Source organism: Marmota monax, unplaced genomic scaffold (genome assembly GCF_021218885.2).
Source record: "Marmota monax isolate L192 unplaced genomic scaffold, Marmota_monax_Labrador192_F-V1.1 WCK01_AAM20220418_F8-fsc00008, whole genome shotgun sequence".
NCBI classification, from domain to species: domain Eukaryota; kingdom Metazoa; phylum Chordata; class Mammalia; order Rodentia; family Sciuridae; genus Marmota; species Marmota monax.
Window position 1 is genome coordinate 24182186 of NW_026694432.1, and position 18282 is coordinate 24200467.

Below are 18282 nucleotides of genomic sequence, written 5' to 3' on the forward strand. Positions count from 1 at the left end.
TATATATATATATATTAGTTGTAGTTGGACACAATACCTTTATTTTATTTATTTTTATGTGGTGCTGAGGATCGAATCCAGGGCCTCGCACATGCTAAGCAAGCGCTCTACTGCTGAGCCACAACCCCAGCCCCATCTCTGTCTTCTTAAAGAGAAGGTAAACTGCCTTGAGCTGAGACAGTCTACCTCTCAAAAACGCTAAATCTGCACTCCTATAGCAAATCAGAGAAAACACAAAATCCCTTACACACTCCCATGTGCACATCCAAATGCCATCAGTTCATACTTTACCCATGACCTAAACTCCTCCTACCACAATGCAAATCTGGTATCTGCTAATATTTGCATAGCACCTCTGTGTTCACAAAAAAACTTTCACAGATATGATCTCATTTCACCCTTTCAGCCTTGAGATGTAGATATTGCCATTATTCCTGATTTACTGATGAAGCTTAGGGACATTCAGAGACTTTTCCAAAATTACACAGTAAAGGCAGAGTCAAGGCTTTGGGCAATTATTTCCCTAGGGTAGACACTACCTTGAATTTTAGAGTTGGATTACCTATGAATTCCCAGGCTGACTACTAACAGTCTCTCTTGAATAATTCAATAGTCTCTCCAGTTCACCGAGGTACTGTACCAACCTCTATTATTTTATGCCATAAATCAAGACTCCATAAGAAAATGGTTTAGGTAGAGGGTGCCATGGATCCAACCACCAAAGTTTTAACAAATTCACCACTAGGTGGAGCTAATCTCAACCACGCAAAATGCTCATGGGTTAGCTCATGGGAAAAACAACAAAAAAGGCCAGAGTTAAAATTAGCTGGATAAAAGAAGCAAGAACTAGCCTGGTACTGGGACAAGCTTTCCCACTCTCATGAGGCTCTGCTACAAAACCCATGATCAGAGAGTTAGAATTTTCAGTTCAAGGCTCACAGCTCAAACACTGAGTATTTAGAAACCCACAAAGGCACACCCTCTCCAGTTCCTGCCTCTGAGAAGACGTTTTCTTGTGATTGCCTCAATTTACAAATAAGCCATAAATCAAGACACAGAAACTAAGACTTTATGCAGTCAAATGTTAATCCATTACTATCAAACTAATCCACGAATGCAGCAGCTACTTGTTTAATCATTCAGTCTTAAAATTCAAACCATCTGAAACTAGATATGCACTGATACAAATGATAGCCATATTAACACTATCCTGCCCAAAGGTCTCACAAATAATGGGGTGGGGGTGGCATCTTAGAAAGGAATAAACACTTTTTTGTTTGTTTGTTTTAATATTTATTTTTTAGTTCTCGGTGGACACAACATCATTGTACGTGGTGCTAAGGATCGAACCCGGGCCGCACGCATGCCAGGCGAGCGTGCTACCGCTTGAGCCACATCCCCAGCCCAATAAACTGTTTTTAAGTTAGCAAGAAATTTCCTTTCCCAAAAAATCCAATTTAGTTTGCCAGATAGTTTCAATTTCATTCATTTCTAGCACTAACTTGTACTATTTGGAATTTAATCCTCTATACACTCTGTGGACAAATTAAAATGTTTCTGAGTACAAAGAAAATCCATTTCCAGTAAAATTTGTCCAGTACAGGTGTCTTGAAATTAGTGGGGAAATATAGCCCTCTTCTACATTTTAGCTTTGAGTTGAAAACCTTAGCTGATCTTTACAGTTCAAATGCCTGCCCTCTCTCAAATGGCTGCTTAAGTAATTTAATTACTTTGGAGTCTACCCCAAGTATCTTCAGTGCTATTTAGCCAATAAGATTATATGAGTGCCAGGTGCAGCAGTACACACACCTGTAACCCTAGATACTCAGGAGGCTGAGGCAGGTGGATCCCAGCCCAGGGAACATAGAAAGATCCTATCTCAAAATATAAAGGACCAGGGATATAGCTCTCAGTGGTAGAACACTTGTCTATTATGTGCAAGGCCCTGGGGTCAATCCCTAGTATCACCAATTAAAAAATAAGAATTTATATGACTATGAACCCACTTTCTGATTAAGGAATCAAGAACCAAATGCTTGTTTGGGACAAGTGTGGAAAACCTTATTCCTCAAATAAAGAGCAGCTCAGTGAAAGAGTGCTTAACTAGCATGAGATAGGCCCTGGATTCAATCCCAACACTGGGAAAAGAAAAGATAAACCTTTAAAGAATAATGTCCCCAAAATAATTTTTATAAAAATGTGATAACCAGACCCTATGTCCAGAAAATGACTAAAATAGGTCCAAGCATTATTTTCCTTTTTAAAGCAGGGCACAGTGGCAGCACAGGAAGCTGAAGCAGAAAGATGTCGAGTTCAAAGCCAGCCTCAGCAACTTAGCAAGACACTGTCTCTAGATAAAATATTTAAAAAGGGTTGGGGGGCCTGGAGTTACATGTAGCTCAGCAGTAGAGTGCTCACCTAACATGTGTGACACACTGGGTTCGATCCTCAGGACCACATAAAAGTAAATAAACAAAATAAAAGTGTTGTGTCCATCTACAACAAAAAAAATTTTAAAAGGTGAGGGTGGGGCTAGGGATGTGGCTCCAAGGTTAAGTGCCCCTGGGTTCAATCCTTAGTACCTAAATAAATAAGTCATTGAAAAAAATGTCTGTAGGTGATATTCACCAAAACTGTTCTGTCACCAAAGTGTGCACTGGTCCCCAAACATAGCTAGCCAAAATTATATGTAAGAAACTTTTAAAACTTCGACTGATCCCCAAGTTCCACCCCATACCTGTAAATTCAGCATCTCAAGGAATTTTTTTAACCTTCTGGTGTAACTGCTGACCAACCAGACACCTGACTTACCTTTGAGATCTGAACACTGACTAAGTGCAGTTATTTTTCAGAACCTGCCAAAGGGAATGCTGTGAGCATAGCCCCCACCGACTTCATCGCAGTGGAGGGAGGCCTGTTTAAACTGAAAGCGCCTCATCTCTACCCTCAGAGATTCACATTCACTGAGTTTTGCAGGGTCCAGGAAGCCTGGTGACTGAGAGGTGTCCACAGCTCACACTGAGAAAAACACTGCCACGGAGCAGAGAGCTGATTATGAGCCTGTACTCTATTTTAATAGGTTAGAAAATACTTACCTTTTTTTGAAAAATGTTTTTTAGTTGTAGATGGACACAATACATTTATTTATTTATGTTTATGTGGTGCTGAAGATCAAACCCAGGGCCTCACAATGCTAGGTGAGCGCTCTACCACTGATCCACAACCCCAGCCCCTTAGCTTACCTTTTATCTTGAAATATCTGTCACTTCTACTTCATGGTTGTCCATTTACAACTATGACACCACACTAAATTTAAGGCTTTCTTTACATTTTAACCCCACTAATCTGCAAAATGACCTTAAAACTCCTAATATACTCCTTTATTATACTTTTTCTGCAATATAAGGCTTCAATGACTCACTGGATATGCCTCTAAGTTTAATAGTTCTGTGAAAAATCTAATTCTAATGCCAAAATTACCTGAAGGCAGCCAGACAAGAAGTACAGAAAGATTCTAGGAGAAACTAAGTAAAGCAGGAAGGCAGTGCTCACATTTGAGTAGGACACAAAGATGCAGACCTAAGATGCAAACCTAGACCTAGCAAGACAGCACCGAAATGGGAAGCCAGGAATGTAGGTTTTAAGCCACTATACAGCTGTGCAGTGACAGGCAAGTCACCTATATTTCCTCAACTTTCCTCCCATGTGTAAGATTAAGGGCTGATACTACCTATTTCCAATTCTGTGAATGTAGCATATAAACCAAAAAGCATTATAAAATTGTTCCACCACCCAGCTGTTCTTAGTGTATTCTAAATCCCACCACTTAAGTCCATTACAGAGTAACAACACCAAATATAAACTGTGCAAGGTATATACAAGGTATATAGAGTTGGTGCACAGGGCATCAACTCTAAGGCAGTACTCTTAGCCTCACAAAGTTGATTTGTGTATTTACTATGACAATTATAATACCAAATGGCAGCCAAATGTCTTGTTCTTAAAAAAAAAAAAATCAGAATATTATCACAACACTTTCATAGAGACTTGGGACTTTTCCAATTGGCACAAAGGTTCCATGTGGGCTGGCAATGGCCCAGATACCCACTGGGGCTCCAGCTGACCACCACACTGCAGCACATGGAACACAATGCTCAGAGTACCCTATGGGATGGTAGGTGGAAGTCTTTATCTCTGCCTGCTTACATCTACCCTGCTTGAAACTACCATTCTCCAAAGTCTCCAGTGGCCAATACAGAAAGTGCTCAATAAATAATGACAAATGAGTGTGTCATGGGTATGCACACACAGACAAGGCTTTGACTCTCTTGGAAGCAGTTTGAAGTGGGATGAAACCACATGGTTATTAAAGAAGATGCAGCTATCAAAACCACAAGGGAAAGAAAATTCCAACCAAAAGTCAGGAGATATTTATTTATTCTCTCCTATATTCTCAATGCCTTAAGCCCTTAAGAAAATAAAACTATTTACTGAATTTACAAATGAGTGTAGGAATAAGTGAGTGGCACTAACTTTAGCTTGGCTATGTGATACCATCTAGACAACAGAATATAAGAAACTGTAAATGTGTTTGACTTGGCCCTCTTTTGCCCACCATGAAGGTCCACTCAGGTAGACCTTGCTCTGTGAAGATAGTCTCCATAATGAGAAAGAGTCCAGCTGAGCCCAATCTGAAGCCTAGAGGCAAATCTGACTGTCCCAGAAGTGAGAAAAACAAGTGCTTACTGCAGTAAGCTTCTGTCCTGATGATTAATAATGCAGTATTATGGCAGCACCAGCTAATAAAATGGGGCTTTAAAAAAAAAGGTGGGGGAGGGAAGAAAGGTGGGAAAGGATAAGTACTGGGGACTAAAATGAAGCAAACTGTTATATACATTTATAAGTATGTCAAAATGAACCCCACTATTATGTATAACTATAATGCACTAAGGAAAACATTTTTAAATGTAAAAGAAAAAAAGCAGGAGAATATATTCAGATTCTGAAGTCTCTTTACTGTGGGTTTTCATTTAAAAAAAAAAAAGTGGGACCACTTTGGGTAAAAAGACTCAAAGCAATACTTAGGCAATAACATGTTGGTGAGGTCTTCAGTTGTTCTATGTAATTAAATCACCATTCTCTGAAGTTCAGTGAACATAGGGTAAGACTCACAGAGAACAAGGAAAGCTACAGTAAGAGTGATTTAAAGCCACTTTGCTGATAAAATTTATCAAGATACCCTAATCATGAAGAATCCAGCCCCTCCTTAAAGACAATGGAGCTGCTACTTCCAGGTGAGATGCTATTCCCTTCCCTGTTACATAATTAACTCCTAATGTGGGTCAGCTGTGTCCAGCAGGGACTAAGTTTCAATCTTTCTTCAACAAAGCTGTAGTACACTATGTTTCTCAGCACCCAAAACACAAATAACCATTAATAACCTCAAAACTGGAGAAAGAAAAGGGGAAAATAATCCAAACTCAACAATGAAGAAAAGGGACATAGCACTATTATACTCATTCTATAGATAACAACTATAAGACACCACTGATTTAATATCAGTTCTTCAAAGCAAAAGGGGGCAGGGGGCACAATTTTAGACATACACAAATTGGAGGTCTTCTGACTATACTGTGAAAAAAGAGTCACTTCAGGATAAAAGACACATTGCAATGGTTCCACAATCCTTTCTTCCCCTTTAACAAACTACAGAGCCTACTTCCAAGATCTTCAGTAAAACACATTTTAGAACACCAGTGATATATATTCATGATGTATCAGACTAAATACTGTAAATTTTGCTTCAAGCTAAGTCTGCAATAATCATTCACAATATTCCTTTTCCAACCTCTAAACCACACTCCCTGGGCAACATCACTTATCTACTATAAACAATTTGAACAATTTGTTGAGTCAATGAGAAAACAATATTTAAATAGAAAACCATGCCTCTTCATCTGCTCGCTACCCATGTTCTTTTGATATGCAAAAGTCAAATTGTTCTTCATTACCCTTGTTCTGATGCATGCATAATTCATCAACTCAGCCATGTGACCTATGTACTTTACTTGACTCATTCATTCTTAAAATCATGTATCCATCCAATGACTACTTTCAGAGCCATATCTTAGGTCCATCACTGCCCTAAATCAGGGGTACAGTAATAATTAAGGACCTACAAGTAAGGATACACGTCTCTGCTCTCCAGGGTATCAAGTAAGATCCAGATACCTCTCCCTCGTATAGTAAACAATAAATATGATACATTGGTTTAAAACTGGTAAAGTTTAGATGCGCCTCTTCCTAACCCCTTCCCAAACAACCCTGCTTAATTCTAGCACAGTATGAAATCGTGGGAATTATGGCAAATATAACTCCCTACGGAGAACTATCAAACCGAAATATCAACCTTAAATGAATTAAGGTTTTAAGATTCTCATACAGGTCCATATAGAGCCCTTAGAGCAAATATACTATTCTTGCCATCTAAAGAAAATGCTTCAGAAGGATAAGATGTACTTGCCTGGCATGAGTAAAGCCCTGGGTTTGATACCTAACACTGGGGAGTGGGGAGATGGAAGGAAGAATCAGTGACTCAGATTCACAATAATCTAAAATAAAATCTGAGAGTCACAGTTTGGGACAACAACCTAGGAGCACTGGTTCTCAAACTTAGCTGTACTTTAAAAATATTTGGAAATTTTTTAAAATTCTAATGCTCAAGCTGCACTCTAGTTAAGTTACTAGTCAAATTTGAGAACTACTAATGCAGATAACCTAGGGCAAACTGGCTTCTTTCCAATTAATGATTAGAGATGTGCTAACATTTCCTTCCAACAACACAGCAGTGAGCTTCCTGAACAGTTCTGCACTAAGAACTGATGCTTACCTATTCAGTGTAAGGAAAGTAGTTTCTGGGCTGCCTGTCAAACTTAGGGAAAAGGCACAAACCTGAACATACAGAGGGGAAAATATCTCAAAGTGAATGCCAGTAAAGAAACAAAAATAATAAAGCTTTAAAATCTTACTTCAAAATTTGTTAGAATTTGGTGCTATGAAAGAGTCAAGTTCCCACTCCTAAATACCTGAAAAATAAGAGGCGGAGGGAAAATAACAACCCTCAGGCTGGCTTGTGAAGGGTTTTTGTTTGTTTAATACATCTGAAAAGAATGCATATACAAAGAATTGAGACAGGAAAAAGCATTGGTTCAACACTAATGAATCTACAAGTTTTAGGATTTGGGGAAGGTGGAAAAAGATTATCTAAACATTTTTAAAAACTGGAAACTGCAACCAAATAAGCTGGAAAAAAAAAATCCCTATTAACACTTATGAAGAGTCTCCACAATCAAGACTCTTGCCATGATTTTCATTAAAGAATATCAGTGGGCTAGGGGGGCCTCATATGCAAAACAGAAATAAGGGGATTCCCAACTGGTCAATCCCCTTGTTGGTAAATGTTCTCCCACCCCATCCACCACCAGCTTCTTTATGAAGCAGGCCCACATCCTCAAACCTGAAAGGATGCCAATCATCCTGCAGGCATCTGTCTTCTAGCACCACCCCTCATAGTTCCTCTGTGTGTCAGGTCTTCAGCTGGGTTCTAGGACCACCACACAGTGAGTTGCAAATCTATGCTAAGTATATAAAACAATGACTGACAGGGGAAAAAAATGTTTTTTAATTACAAACCAAATTCATTTGGTGTATTTCAAAAGGTGCAATACTTTTCTTCATTTATCAATGAAAGAAGTTAGAAATGAACCCCCCCCCCAAAAAAAAAAAAAAAAAAAACAGCAAATGGCAAACAAATTTCCTTGAAAGTCACAGTCACATATAGAGTGCATCCTAGAAAAGAGGAGGGGCAAGACAGCTGCCACCCATTTTCATGAATTTCATCAAATACTGGATCTACTCAAGAGTGGAGAGAAAAGGCAACTTTCAAAAAGGAGTATATTATTAAACGAGGCATTTACTATACTCCTTCCTAAGAGCACCAGGTGGGGAACACATGTTCTAAACTAGATCTAGGAAGTGGAATGTGGAATCAATTTGTCCTCCTCTCCTAAGGGCTGTCCATCAGTTAATTAAAAAAAAAAAAAAAAAAAAGACTAAAAAATAAACCCCACACACACTCCCCCCCAACCAAAAGGGGGGGGGGGCAAAAGTGTCCCAGATTACTCATTACTCTCCAGGTTGGAACCAGGGAACGGCTTCAACAAATTAGTCTGTTACAAAGTCATCACAAGCATGCCTTGCTCTTAAACAAACAAACAACAACAACAAAAAAAAAGTGGTTTGGGTTTTTTTTTTTGTTTTTTTTTTTTTAAACAACAAAAACTAGTACTTATCACTTTCTGACAATACACAATTACTCAAAATTAACTAGTATGGCGGGGTGGGGGGGCATACCTATGGGCCTTGTCTCACATGAGTGCATGTGGGTAGGTGCAGGGCATTTGTCATTATTGCAGAAACGAATTTTAATTTTTAATCTTTAGTTTGATTTAAACATTGCTTTTAGTATGATGCCGACACCAGCTGTGCAGAAAGGACTCTGAAGAGATGTTCATAGCAGCACACACCTGCGGCTCTTCTTCGGTTCTGGAGGCTCCAGGGCAGCCAATATTGCTTCATCAAACACATTCTTTAGGCCTTTCTGAAAAGGGGTAGAAAGAAGAAATCGGCAGTCTGATTTTCAGTATAATAGAGTTGGAGTTCAAGTTTTCAAAACAGTCAAACCTTCAAGAGTGGGCAAATGAAGAAACATTAAGAACAACCCTGAATATCAACATCACAGTCTCACTTCACCAAGTTTTGTCCAGGCAGGGCACTGGAAGGATTCAGCAATGCCAGAGCAGAGGAACAGATACTCATGTGTAAGACAATGGTCCCTTCATACAAGTTTTTACAGACCAATGTATGTCACAAAAAGCAAACAAGCACATTTGCTCATTCAATGAGTTTTGTTAACGTGCCACTGAAACACTTCACACAGAAACAGGGCAGCAGCTCTGCATTCAAATGAAACAACTGGATGTGAAAAAGGACTGAGAGGCCACCCAGGCAGTGGCATCCTTACTGTATGGAAGGCACAGGCAAAGAGCACAGTTATGGCAGCTGCGTAGATATTCACTTTGAACTCCCTTTATCCCACCAATTAGAACCAAGGGGATTCAAGGAAGCAAAGAGATGGGTACCTGATACATCTGTAGTTAGAGCCAGTCAATGCAACAGGAATAAAGCTTCATCAGCCATTTATACAAACAACTGTATATTTTTAATTTCAAAATTTAAAGGTAACCACAATTGTATGTTTCCCTCACAACAATAAATCAGAAGCAAGAAAATATAAAGGTGGTAGCTTTACATCTCAATGTTAACAAACCTTAAGTCAACTATTAAAATGGAAGCTATTCTTAAAAGATAATGTAACAAATGAACTCATAAAGCAGTAGCAGATACATCAATATCTTTCCCACCCCACACTGACAAATACTCCACTACAGCACTGACAGCCAAAGCAATAGCAACACAAAGTTTCACTACACAAAGGAAAACCAGAAAAGAATCCTCCCTTCCCCATTACACTCTACTAGCAAGTCACCCTTTTTTCATAAAGTTCATCATGCAATTACAATTAACAATTGATCATAAGAGTAAAAAGATGTTTGTGTTGCTTTCTCCATCTAGAACTAAGATCTAGAAGTGTTAAAAACTCTTCTTATTTTCTCCAAGAGGACATTCTTAATGCCAGACTACATTCCCTTTTGCAACAGTAATTTCAAACCAAAAATCTCTGAGCATCAGGCAACTCAAGCAGCAGAAAGTTAAACAAGCCCAACTTGACTACTGATCACAAAAAATAGTCTATTAAGATATTGCATTGTTGATCAAAAACTAATACAGAGATTGCTCTAAGGTGGTGAGTAAAAAGACGCAGAGGCTTTCAAACAGGATGATTTTATTCCTTTGTTTTTAAATGAATTTTCTACAGTAGTGGGACAGAAAGCAGCAGCAAAGAGGGGAAGGAGAAAACAGTTTAGAATATACAGCACTTCCTTTTGGGTTGAGTTTCCGGAGGCTCGAGGGCAGCTAGGATAGCCTCATCAAACACATTCTTCAGACCTCTCTACAAGACAGAGGGGAGGAGAGAGAATAGCAGCCAGGTTAGAGGATTAGAAAGACTAGCAGATACAATAGCAGTCTGGATTAAATGAGCTGAATTCACAGAAGCAATGTGCTTTTAGAAAAATAAATGCCATAATGTTAGATCTTCAACTCAATATTGGGAAAGCATATAACTGAACAGGAACTTCACCTCAAAAAAAGGTTCACTGAGCACTCAAGACAACAATTTTTATGAAAGTGCACTATTTTGATTTCTAAAATAATCATACAATGAAATCTAATATTACAACATTTTAATGTAAATAATGCCTAGGAAGAAGAATGGATATGTAAACACAAGATACTTGTGTTGGAAAATTAAGCCTCGTAAAATCTCCTAGTATTTCTATGGAAAGAATGGCACACATACTTTGGAAATAAATCTATTGCAATTTCAGGCTTATGTGAATTCAGCCCCTGAATAACTGAAGGACACAAATAGCGACTAACAGGCATGCTACATGTTTCTAGATTCAGTGATATATCTGGATGGGATTAATCAGAATTTCAGAGTACATCAATTTCTTAGAACAAAAAAGTTAATTTAGAAGTGATTCACTGTGCAACAGTAGCAACTGAGAGGAGTCTTAATGAATGGACTCTAGAAACAGCATACACTTCAGTTATTCAGCAATGTTATTAGAGCAAGTAACCACCACCCGAATCATAAGAAAACGAAGAATGGGGTCCTAGAATGAGTTTTAGCAAGCAGTCGGTGCTTTAAGATGTCTGCATGGTATCAGGGCATAAAGCATGGAGTGAAAACAAATAATATTCTCAGATCTACAGCGATTAAGATGTAGAAATACACTAACACCTCAGCCAGAAACTCCACCATGACAGTGTGACTTGGTAGTAGTGGTACCTGGGCCCAGATCTATAGATTCATCTAAACTCACCTAAATCTGAAGCCACAAGTTTACCACCCAAAGCAGTTTCACATGTTCTTTAGGTCAATTTGATCCCAGGTAAAAATGTCCCCAAAAGTCCCAGAACACAGCTCCAATGGTTGTGAGCCCCAGAAGGTGTGTTCCTTCTCACACCCTTACCCCACAATGGTGTCTCAGAGGAATGGTACTCACACATTCCATTAGATTAAAAAAAAAAAAAAATAGCAAGACAGTAATCAGTACTTAAAAAGAGGGAAAGAGACTAAAAAGTTATCTTCTTTCTACCTTATTTTCATAGAAGAAATGCTATACAAAACTTAAAAGTTCCTCTACAATTCTTTCTATACATCTAGAAACAAATCCTCACAGTCAAATATAAAAGTAAGAGGTAGAAAAGGAAATAAACTTTATTTAAAAAAAAAAAAAAAGGAGGAAGATCATTAGAAATTAGGGTATAATCCATAACAAGAAGGAAATCCTTTCTTATTATGGACAAAGCATAAATACCTTAGAAACCAAACTAATCTTGGCTTTACCCACTATCTGTTTACACAGAGTTTAGTTTTAGTGAATCTGCAGTCTTGAAAGTACTCATTCATATACACAATCACAGACCCCATTTTCTATTTTCTCTTGCTTCAATGTCTAGCTTCAGAATCTGTTTAAAAAAAAAAAGTACCTGCTATACCCTTCTAAACTTATTCTCTGCAAAGTGATTCACTATGTACACCTGTTCACAATGTACAAATCTTAAGTGAAGCATCTAATTATCTAAAATAAGCTTCATCAGTGATCTAAAACTAGGTCCATGTGGCCTATTGCCTCCATTTTCCCAAAAACAGCCCATATCTAGCAACACAGGACATGAAACAGAGTCTGTGGTGTCCAACTCTGAGGTGGATGTTCCACACACATCCCTCTCACCTCACCCAATAATACATACTGGGACACTTTTCTAGGAAATGCAATGAGGCTTTTTTTTTTTTTTTTAAATTGTCATCTGTGTTGTATGAGAAATATAAATTCTTCTGGACATCTAAATATTTGCTTTTACAATAGCATTAAATAGCTTGGGAAAACTTTTAGGAAAATGTGTTCAAATCGTCTGATAGTAGGACTTGAAGTTATTCTGGGGAATATCCATTTAAGCATAAAAGGGCAGGTACTGAGGACTGAATGCAATGATGCTTTATCACTGAGCTACATCCCCAGATCTTTTCTTAAGACAGAGTCTTATTAAGTTGCTGAGGCTAGCCTCAAACTTGCAATCCTCCTGCCTCAGCCTCCTCAGTCATTTGGGATTACAGGTGGGTGCCACCACACCCAGCATAAAAGTATTATATTTAAATATCCAACCAAGCACAAAATGGGAAACACTGTTATGTGTTAGGTCCTATATACTAAATACCTAATGCAAATATAATATACATAATTATATATGCCACTTACCCATATAATCAAGAATCCAATAGTGTTTTTTAAAAACTTAATAAAAACAATTACCTAAAAAGCATGATAATAAATGTAAGTGGGTTTAATACAATTATTAGTAACTTCTACATTATCAGGCATGTCTTCTCATTGTTCAAATTTCAAAGCACCAGTACCAGTAGACGATAGAGCTCTGTGCTCATTATTTCCATAATTCTTTCCTTTGCCCGAAAAACAATACTCCAAGGAGGGGATCGGCAATAACAAAAAGGTAAAGATACTGAAGTATATAAATGGTTTACAACTCTCCCACTCATTGCTTCCTATCCTCAGAACCTGAGTTCCCATTAACTATTAGGAGAAATCGAAAGCACTCAGAAATGGCCAGAAGAGATCAGCATGAGGAAGGAATGCCTCCAAAAAGACAGGAATAGTGACACTACATGAAGCATGCTTGAGGACTATGGCAGAAATAGCCAAGGGAGCCTCTTCTGACCCGAAAAGTCTCAAAATATTTTAACTGATTCTCTGCCCCAATTGAATTGCCCCAGAAACAATATAGCATCAATTTTGTCGAAATTGGCCAAAAAAAAACACATATATTTAAATGAAAATTTAAGCCTCCAAAGAGAAAAAAAGTCATTTGTATTCTCTCCCATAAGTCTGGACCTCTCCTGAAAGTTTTTTTTTCTTCTTATTTTGTTTTTTGTTTGTTTTTAAACAGACTTGACCACTTCAAATCATTCAGTAAAACAACATGGGAACCCACCAATGCAAGAGCTTTAGAGACTAATAATGTTCTCCATAAACCCAGAGGCCTCCATCAAAACAACATACAATGTATGAAGCCAATCGTATTCTTCCTGGGAAGCTTTGAGGACTGTTGACCACTGTTAGAAATTATCTCTGCATCTCAATGCTACAAGCAACTCTCAACCATAAAGAAACATAGGTTCACCACAGTCCTTACCTGTGTGAGTGCAGAACACTCCACATACTTGACAGCCTTCAGATCACGGGCCAGCTTTTCAGCAGTTTCTGGAGTGATAGGCTTCTGTTTGTTCTTGGCAAGTTTCTCGATAGTAGATGGGTCATCTCTGAGATCAATTTGGGTCCCGACAAGCAAGAAAGGAGTCTTTGGACAGTGGTGAGTTATCTCAGGCACCCACTAAAGAAAAGGTATTTTAAATAGACCTTTATTAATCTGAAAGCCTCCAAAGTTTTTTTATGACAGATCAACACAAATTGTGAAGACCTTTTTCAGGAGAAGAGTACCTTACCAACTTACCTTTTCTTTCACATTTTCAAATGAGGACGGAGAGACCACTGAAAAACAGACTAGAAATACATCTGTTTGTGGATAACTCAGCGGTCGTAATCTGTCATAATCCTCTTGCCCTAAAGCAAAAAATTGGAGAGAATTCAGCAACTGAATTTTGGTGTTCTTATGTTAAAATCACAAGTCAGTCAACAGATTAAGCATGCAGCTTAACAACACACTAATCATTAGCCAGATTATGTAATGAAAAAAATTATCTAATGAAAAGTCATATTTTTTTTAGACTTATAAAATGGTTCAGTAATAAAATACTTGGGGGCAATATTCTCACTTAACTAATTCCATTTATATATGTCAAGAATTCAGAACAGCAACAATTATATTAATTACTTGCTTTTATTTCCAGTTTATAGTTTTCAATCATTTAGTCCATTAGTAGTAATTCAACGATAATGCAATAACAATAAACCGTTGCTACAGATATGGTTAAAAATCAGTCCTAGTCATATCTAAGAAGCAATCATAGTGAAACCACTTGAGGGAACAAAAATCTCAAACTCTGCTGATAAAATCCATTACTTCTCATGACTATCAAAGTAAATAATATGTATAGTTAATGTGTTCATAGAAGACCAGTATCTGAAACTGAGAAGACCTGGGGGGAAAATGGCAAGAATCAATGGATACTCAAAAAGAATAAAATACTTAGGAATTAACCAAAAGAGATGAAAGATTAGTAGAGTGAAAATTACAAAACTGCTAAAAGAAACGAAAGAAGACATAAATAAGTGGGAACACATTCCACACTCATGGATTAGAAGACTTAATATTGGGTTTTTTTGTTTGTTTTTTATATTTATTTTTTAGTTGTAGTTGGACACAATATCTTTATTTTAGGGATCGAACCCTGGGCCTCGCAAACACTAGGCCAGCGCTCTACCGCTGAGCCACAACCCCAGCCCCAAACAATATAAGATGTCAACGCTACCCAAAGGAACCTACAGATTCAATATAATCCCTTCAAAAATCCCAAAGAATTATTTGGGGGCTGGGGTTATGGCTCAGTGGTAGCGCACTTGCCTGGCATGCATGAGGCACTGGGTTCAAGTCTCAGCACCACATATAAATAAATAAATAAATAAATAAATAAATAAATAAGTTCAATTAATAAATTTTTTTAAAAAAGAATTATTTGGAATAGAAAAAATTTATAATTTTATCAATAATAAAAATTAAAAGCTTCATAGCATTGGACATGGCAATAATTTTTTTTATTTTTTTAGTTGTAGTTGGACACAATACCTTTATTTATTCCTTTATTTATTTATTTTTATTTATATATATGTGGTACTGAGGATTGAACCCAGCGTCTCACAAGCACTAGGCAAGCACTCTACCGCTGAGCCACAACCCAGCCCCATGGCAATGATTTTTTTATATAATAACAAAGGCACAGGCAACCAAACAACAAACTGGACTTCATGACAATTTAAAATGTTTATGTATCAAACGGCAACATCAAGGGGCTGGGGTTGCAGCTCAGCAGTGGAGCACTTACCTAGCACATGTGAGGCCCTGGGTTTGATCCCCAGCATCACACAAAACTAAACAAACAAAATAAGGGTATTGGGTCCATCTACAACTAAAAATATATTTTAAAAAAAGACAATACCAAGGTTGGGAGTAGAGCTCAGTGGTATATCCCCTGGACTTAATCCCTAGCTTGGAAAAGGGTGGTGGAGGGGAGGCCAGTATCGACAAGAGTAAAAGGTTCCACAAAAATATATGCAAATCACACAAATCACACATATCTGATAAAGAATTAACATCCAGAATCTACGGAGACATCCCGAAACTCAAAACCAAAAAAAAAAAAAACATTTCAAAAAAGGGCAAAGAGGGCTGGGGTTGTAACAGCTCAGTGGCAGAATGTTTGCCTGGCATGTATGAGGCACTGAGTTTTATCCTCAGCACATTATTTAAAAAAAAAAAAAAAAAGACTTTTTTTTTTTTAGAGGGCAAAGAACTAAAATAAACATTTCTCCAAAGACGTGCAAACAGTTAATGAATGTATGAAAAGATGCTCAAGATCACAAATCATTAGTGATCAAGTCAAAATTATAATGAAGTCAGATGTGGCAGCATGTGCCTAGAGTTCCAGCTATTTAGAAGGCTGAGACAGCAAGTTCTATTGAACCCAGAAGTTCATGACCAGGCTGTGCAAGATAAAAAGACCCCATGTCAAAACAAACAAACAAACAAAAAACCCTACACTATAATATCTTATACACATTAGGATGATTAGTATCAAAAAAAACAAAACAGTAAGTGTTGGCAAGGATGTGGAGAAACTGAATCCTTGTGCATAGTTGGCAGGAACACAAAATGGCACTGCGCTGTGGAAAACAGGTTGCTCAAAAAATTAAAAATAGAATTATCACATGATCTAACAACTCCATTTCTGGGTATATACCCAAAAGAATCGAAAGCAAGGTCTCAAGGAGGTATTCAAATACTCGTGTTTATAGCAGCTAAAATATGGAAGCAGTTCACAGCACAAGCATTTATAATAGCTTAAACCTGGAACCCAGACATCCATCAACTTGTAAATGGTATGCCCGCAGAATGGAAAACTACTCAGCAATAAAGAGAAACTATCGATACACACAACATTGATGGCTCTCACAAACATGCCAAATGAAAGTAGTCAAACACAAAAACTATACATTATTTGATTCCAGATACATGAAATACTAGAAAAGCAAACTATAGAAACCAAAAAGAAGATCTATGGTTGTCTGAGGTCAGTTCAAAGAAGGAAAAAATGGACTGTAAAAGGGCACAAGAAAACTTTTTAGGATGATAAAAAAAAGTTATATATCTTGATTATGGTGAATGTAAAATTCAAACTGAATACTTAAAATGAGTGAATTTTATTGCATTATACATCCACAAAACTTTTTAAAGTGGTATTAAAATTTTGTAAAGGCTTACAAAAATAAGCTTGGAAGTCTGGAAGCAAAATTTAATTTTCAATCACAAGTGGCCATAAATTGTCTTTTTTCAGCATACCAATTCCTCCAAAGGCACACAGAAAACGTCCTTCGCCTATCATGAGATTATAGGTCACTGTTTTCTCTATTTTTCAAGTTGCCTCTAATATGCCATTACTTTTACTACTTACAAGTCATTAAAATTTTCTCTAAACTATTTTCTATTATCTTTCCATTTCACCCTCCCAATTAAATCCAAACAGTTCCTCAAAGTGGGCGTAAACACACTCCATGAGAGCTGACAGACAATGGCAGAATTAACTCATAAAAAGAAGACAGTTTAGAATTCCTATAAAATTGAAAGATCACTTTTCTAAGATTTCTTTTAGGTTGAATTCATAAGAGACTAGAGAGAGAAGTCAGAAATTAAGACATGTAGCCACTGTTAAAAACAAGTAGAAAATAAAACTGAGGACACTGAAGAGTAAGGTACATTCAAGGAAGCAGACAGTTTGTTCTTATAATCTTGATAGCTGAAAACAAATGTAAATACTGTAAGATAAATTTGGTTCACCTGTAAAACTATTTTCAGATACAGTATAAAATAACAAGCTACTTACTATAAGCAGCTTTCTAAACACATACTACACTACATACTACATAAGCCTTCAAATGAAAGCAATCATAATGGTTTACAAAATTACAACCTTGGGCATATTTAGGAAACTCTAGGCACTAAAAAAGGGGAAGGTAGGAATGCAGTGAGACAATCAATAGTCATTTTTCCTCTGAATTCATTCCCTTAGTTACTCCCCAACCATCAACATAGTTCCCAAATCTCTGCAAGGTGTACACGTCAGGGTGTTGGTTCAATTAGAGCTTCTCTAATTCAGTCTGCTCTATTTGATCTCCTACCACACCATCCATCAGCATACTCTAAACTCCTAGTAGTCCTCCCAGGTTTGGGACTGCTCTTTGGTCATTATATTCAATCCTGCTAACTATTAACATAAGGTAAATGATTTGCTATGTATAAATTTCCCAAATGTCAAAAAAAATCAATAACTATTACATTATAAAAGACAGTAAGTTTTCACCTGCAGTATCAAAAAGTCCAAGAGTATATGGCTCTCCACCAATCATAACTGTGACTGCATAGTTGTCAAAAACCTAAAAACAAAACAATACACCATTGTTAATGTGTGAAGGGTGGGTCAAAATGGAACAGGACTGTTCCTAAGGCAACGTTTCCTTCCTAAGATTTATCATTCACATATATATATATATTTTTTTTAAGTTGTCAATGGACCTTTATTTATTTATATGTAGTGCTGAGAATCGAACCCAGTGCCTCACACGATAGGCAAGGGCTCTACCACTGAGCTACAACCCCAGCCTCCTTCCTAAGACTTAATCCTCCTTTAGTCAATCTTCCTTATATAACCAACCTTATCAACCAAACCCTTGCATGAACTAAATGGTTCTAGGAAAAAGTAACCTGGGATGGCTGCTCTACCCC

General features: G+C 37.4%; 1 protein-coding gene across 4 annotated transcripts in view; it reads right to left on the bottom strand.

Moving 5' to 3' along the window:
* Nucleotides 1-7130: 7130 nt before the first annotated feature.
* Cdc42 (cell division cycle 42) overlaps nt 7131-18282 on the bottom strand; it is a 39730-nt gene continuing 28578 nt past the window's right edge. For 3 of the 4 annotated variants that reach the window (XM_046468664.2, XM_058571072.1, XM_058571070.1), the window contains 4 exons: nt 17861-17933; nt 13780-13889; nt 13462-13659; nt 7131-8659 (listed from right to left, as the gene is read on the bottom strand). In XM_046468664.2, the coding sequence (XP_046324620.1) occupies nt 8570-8659; nt 13462-13659; nt 13780-13889; nt 17861-17933 (471 nt within the window). In that variant the 3' untranslated portion in view covers nt 7131-8569. Of the gene's footprint in view, nt 8660-9947; nt 10133-13461; nt 13660-13779; nt 13890-17860; nt 17934-18282 lie in introns of those variants that run through there. The other variant, XM_058571071.1, reaches the window with a different exon arrangement.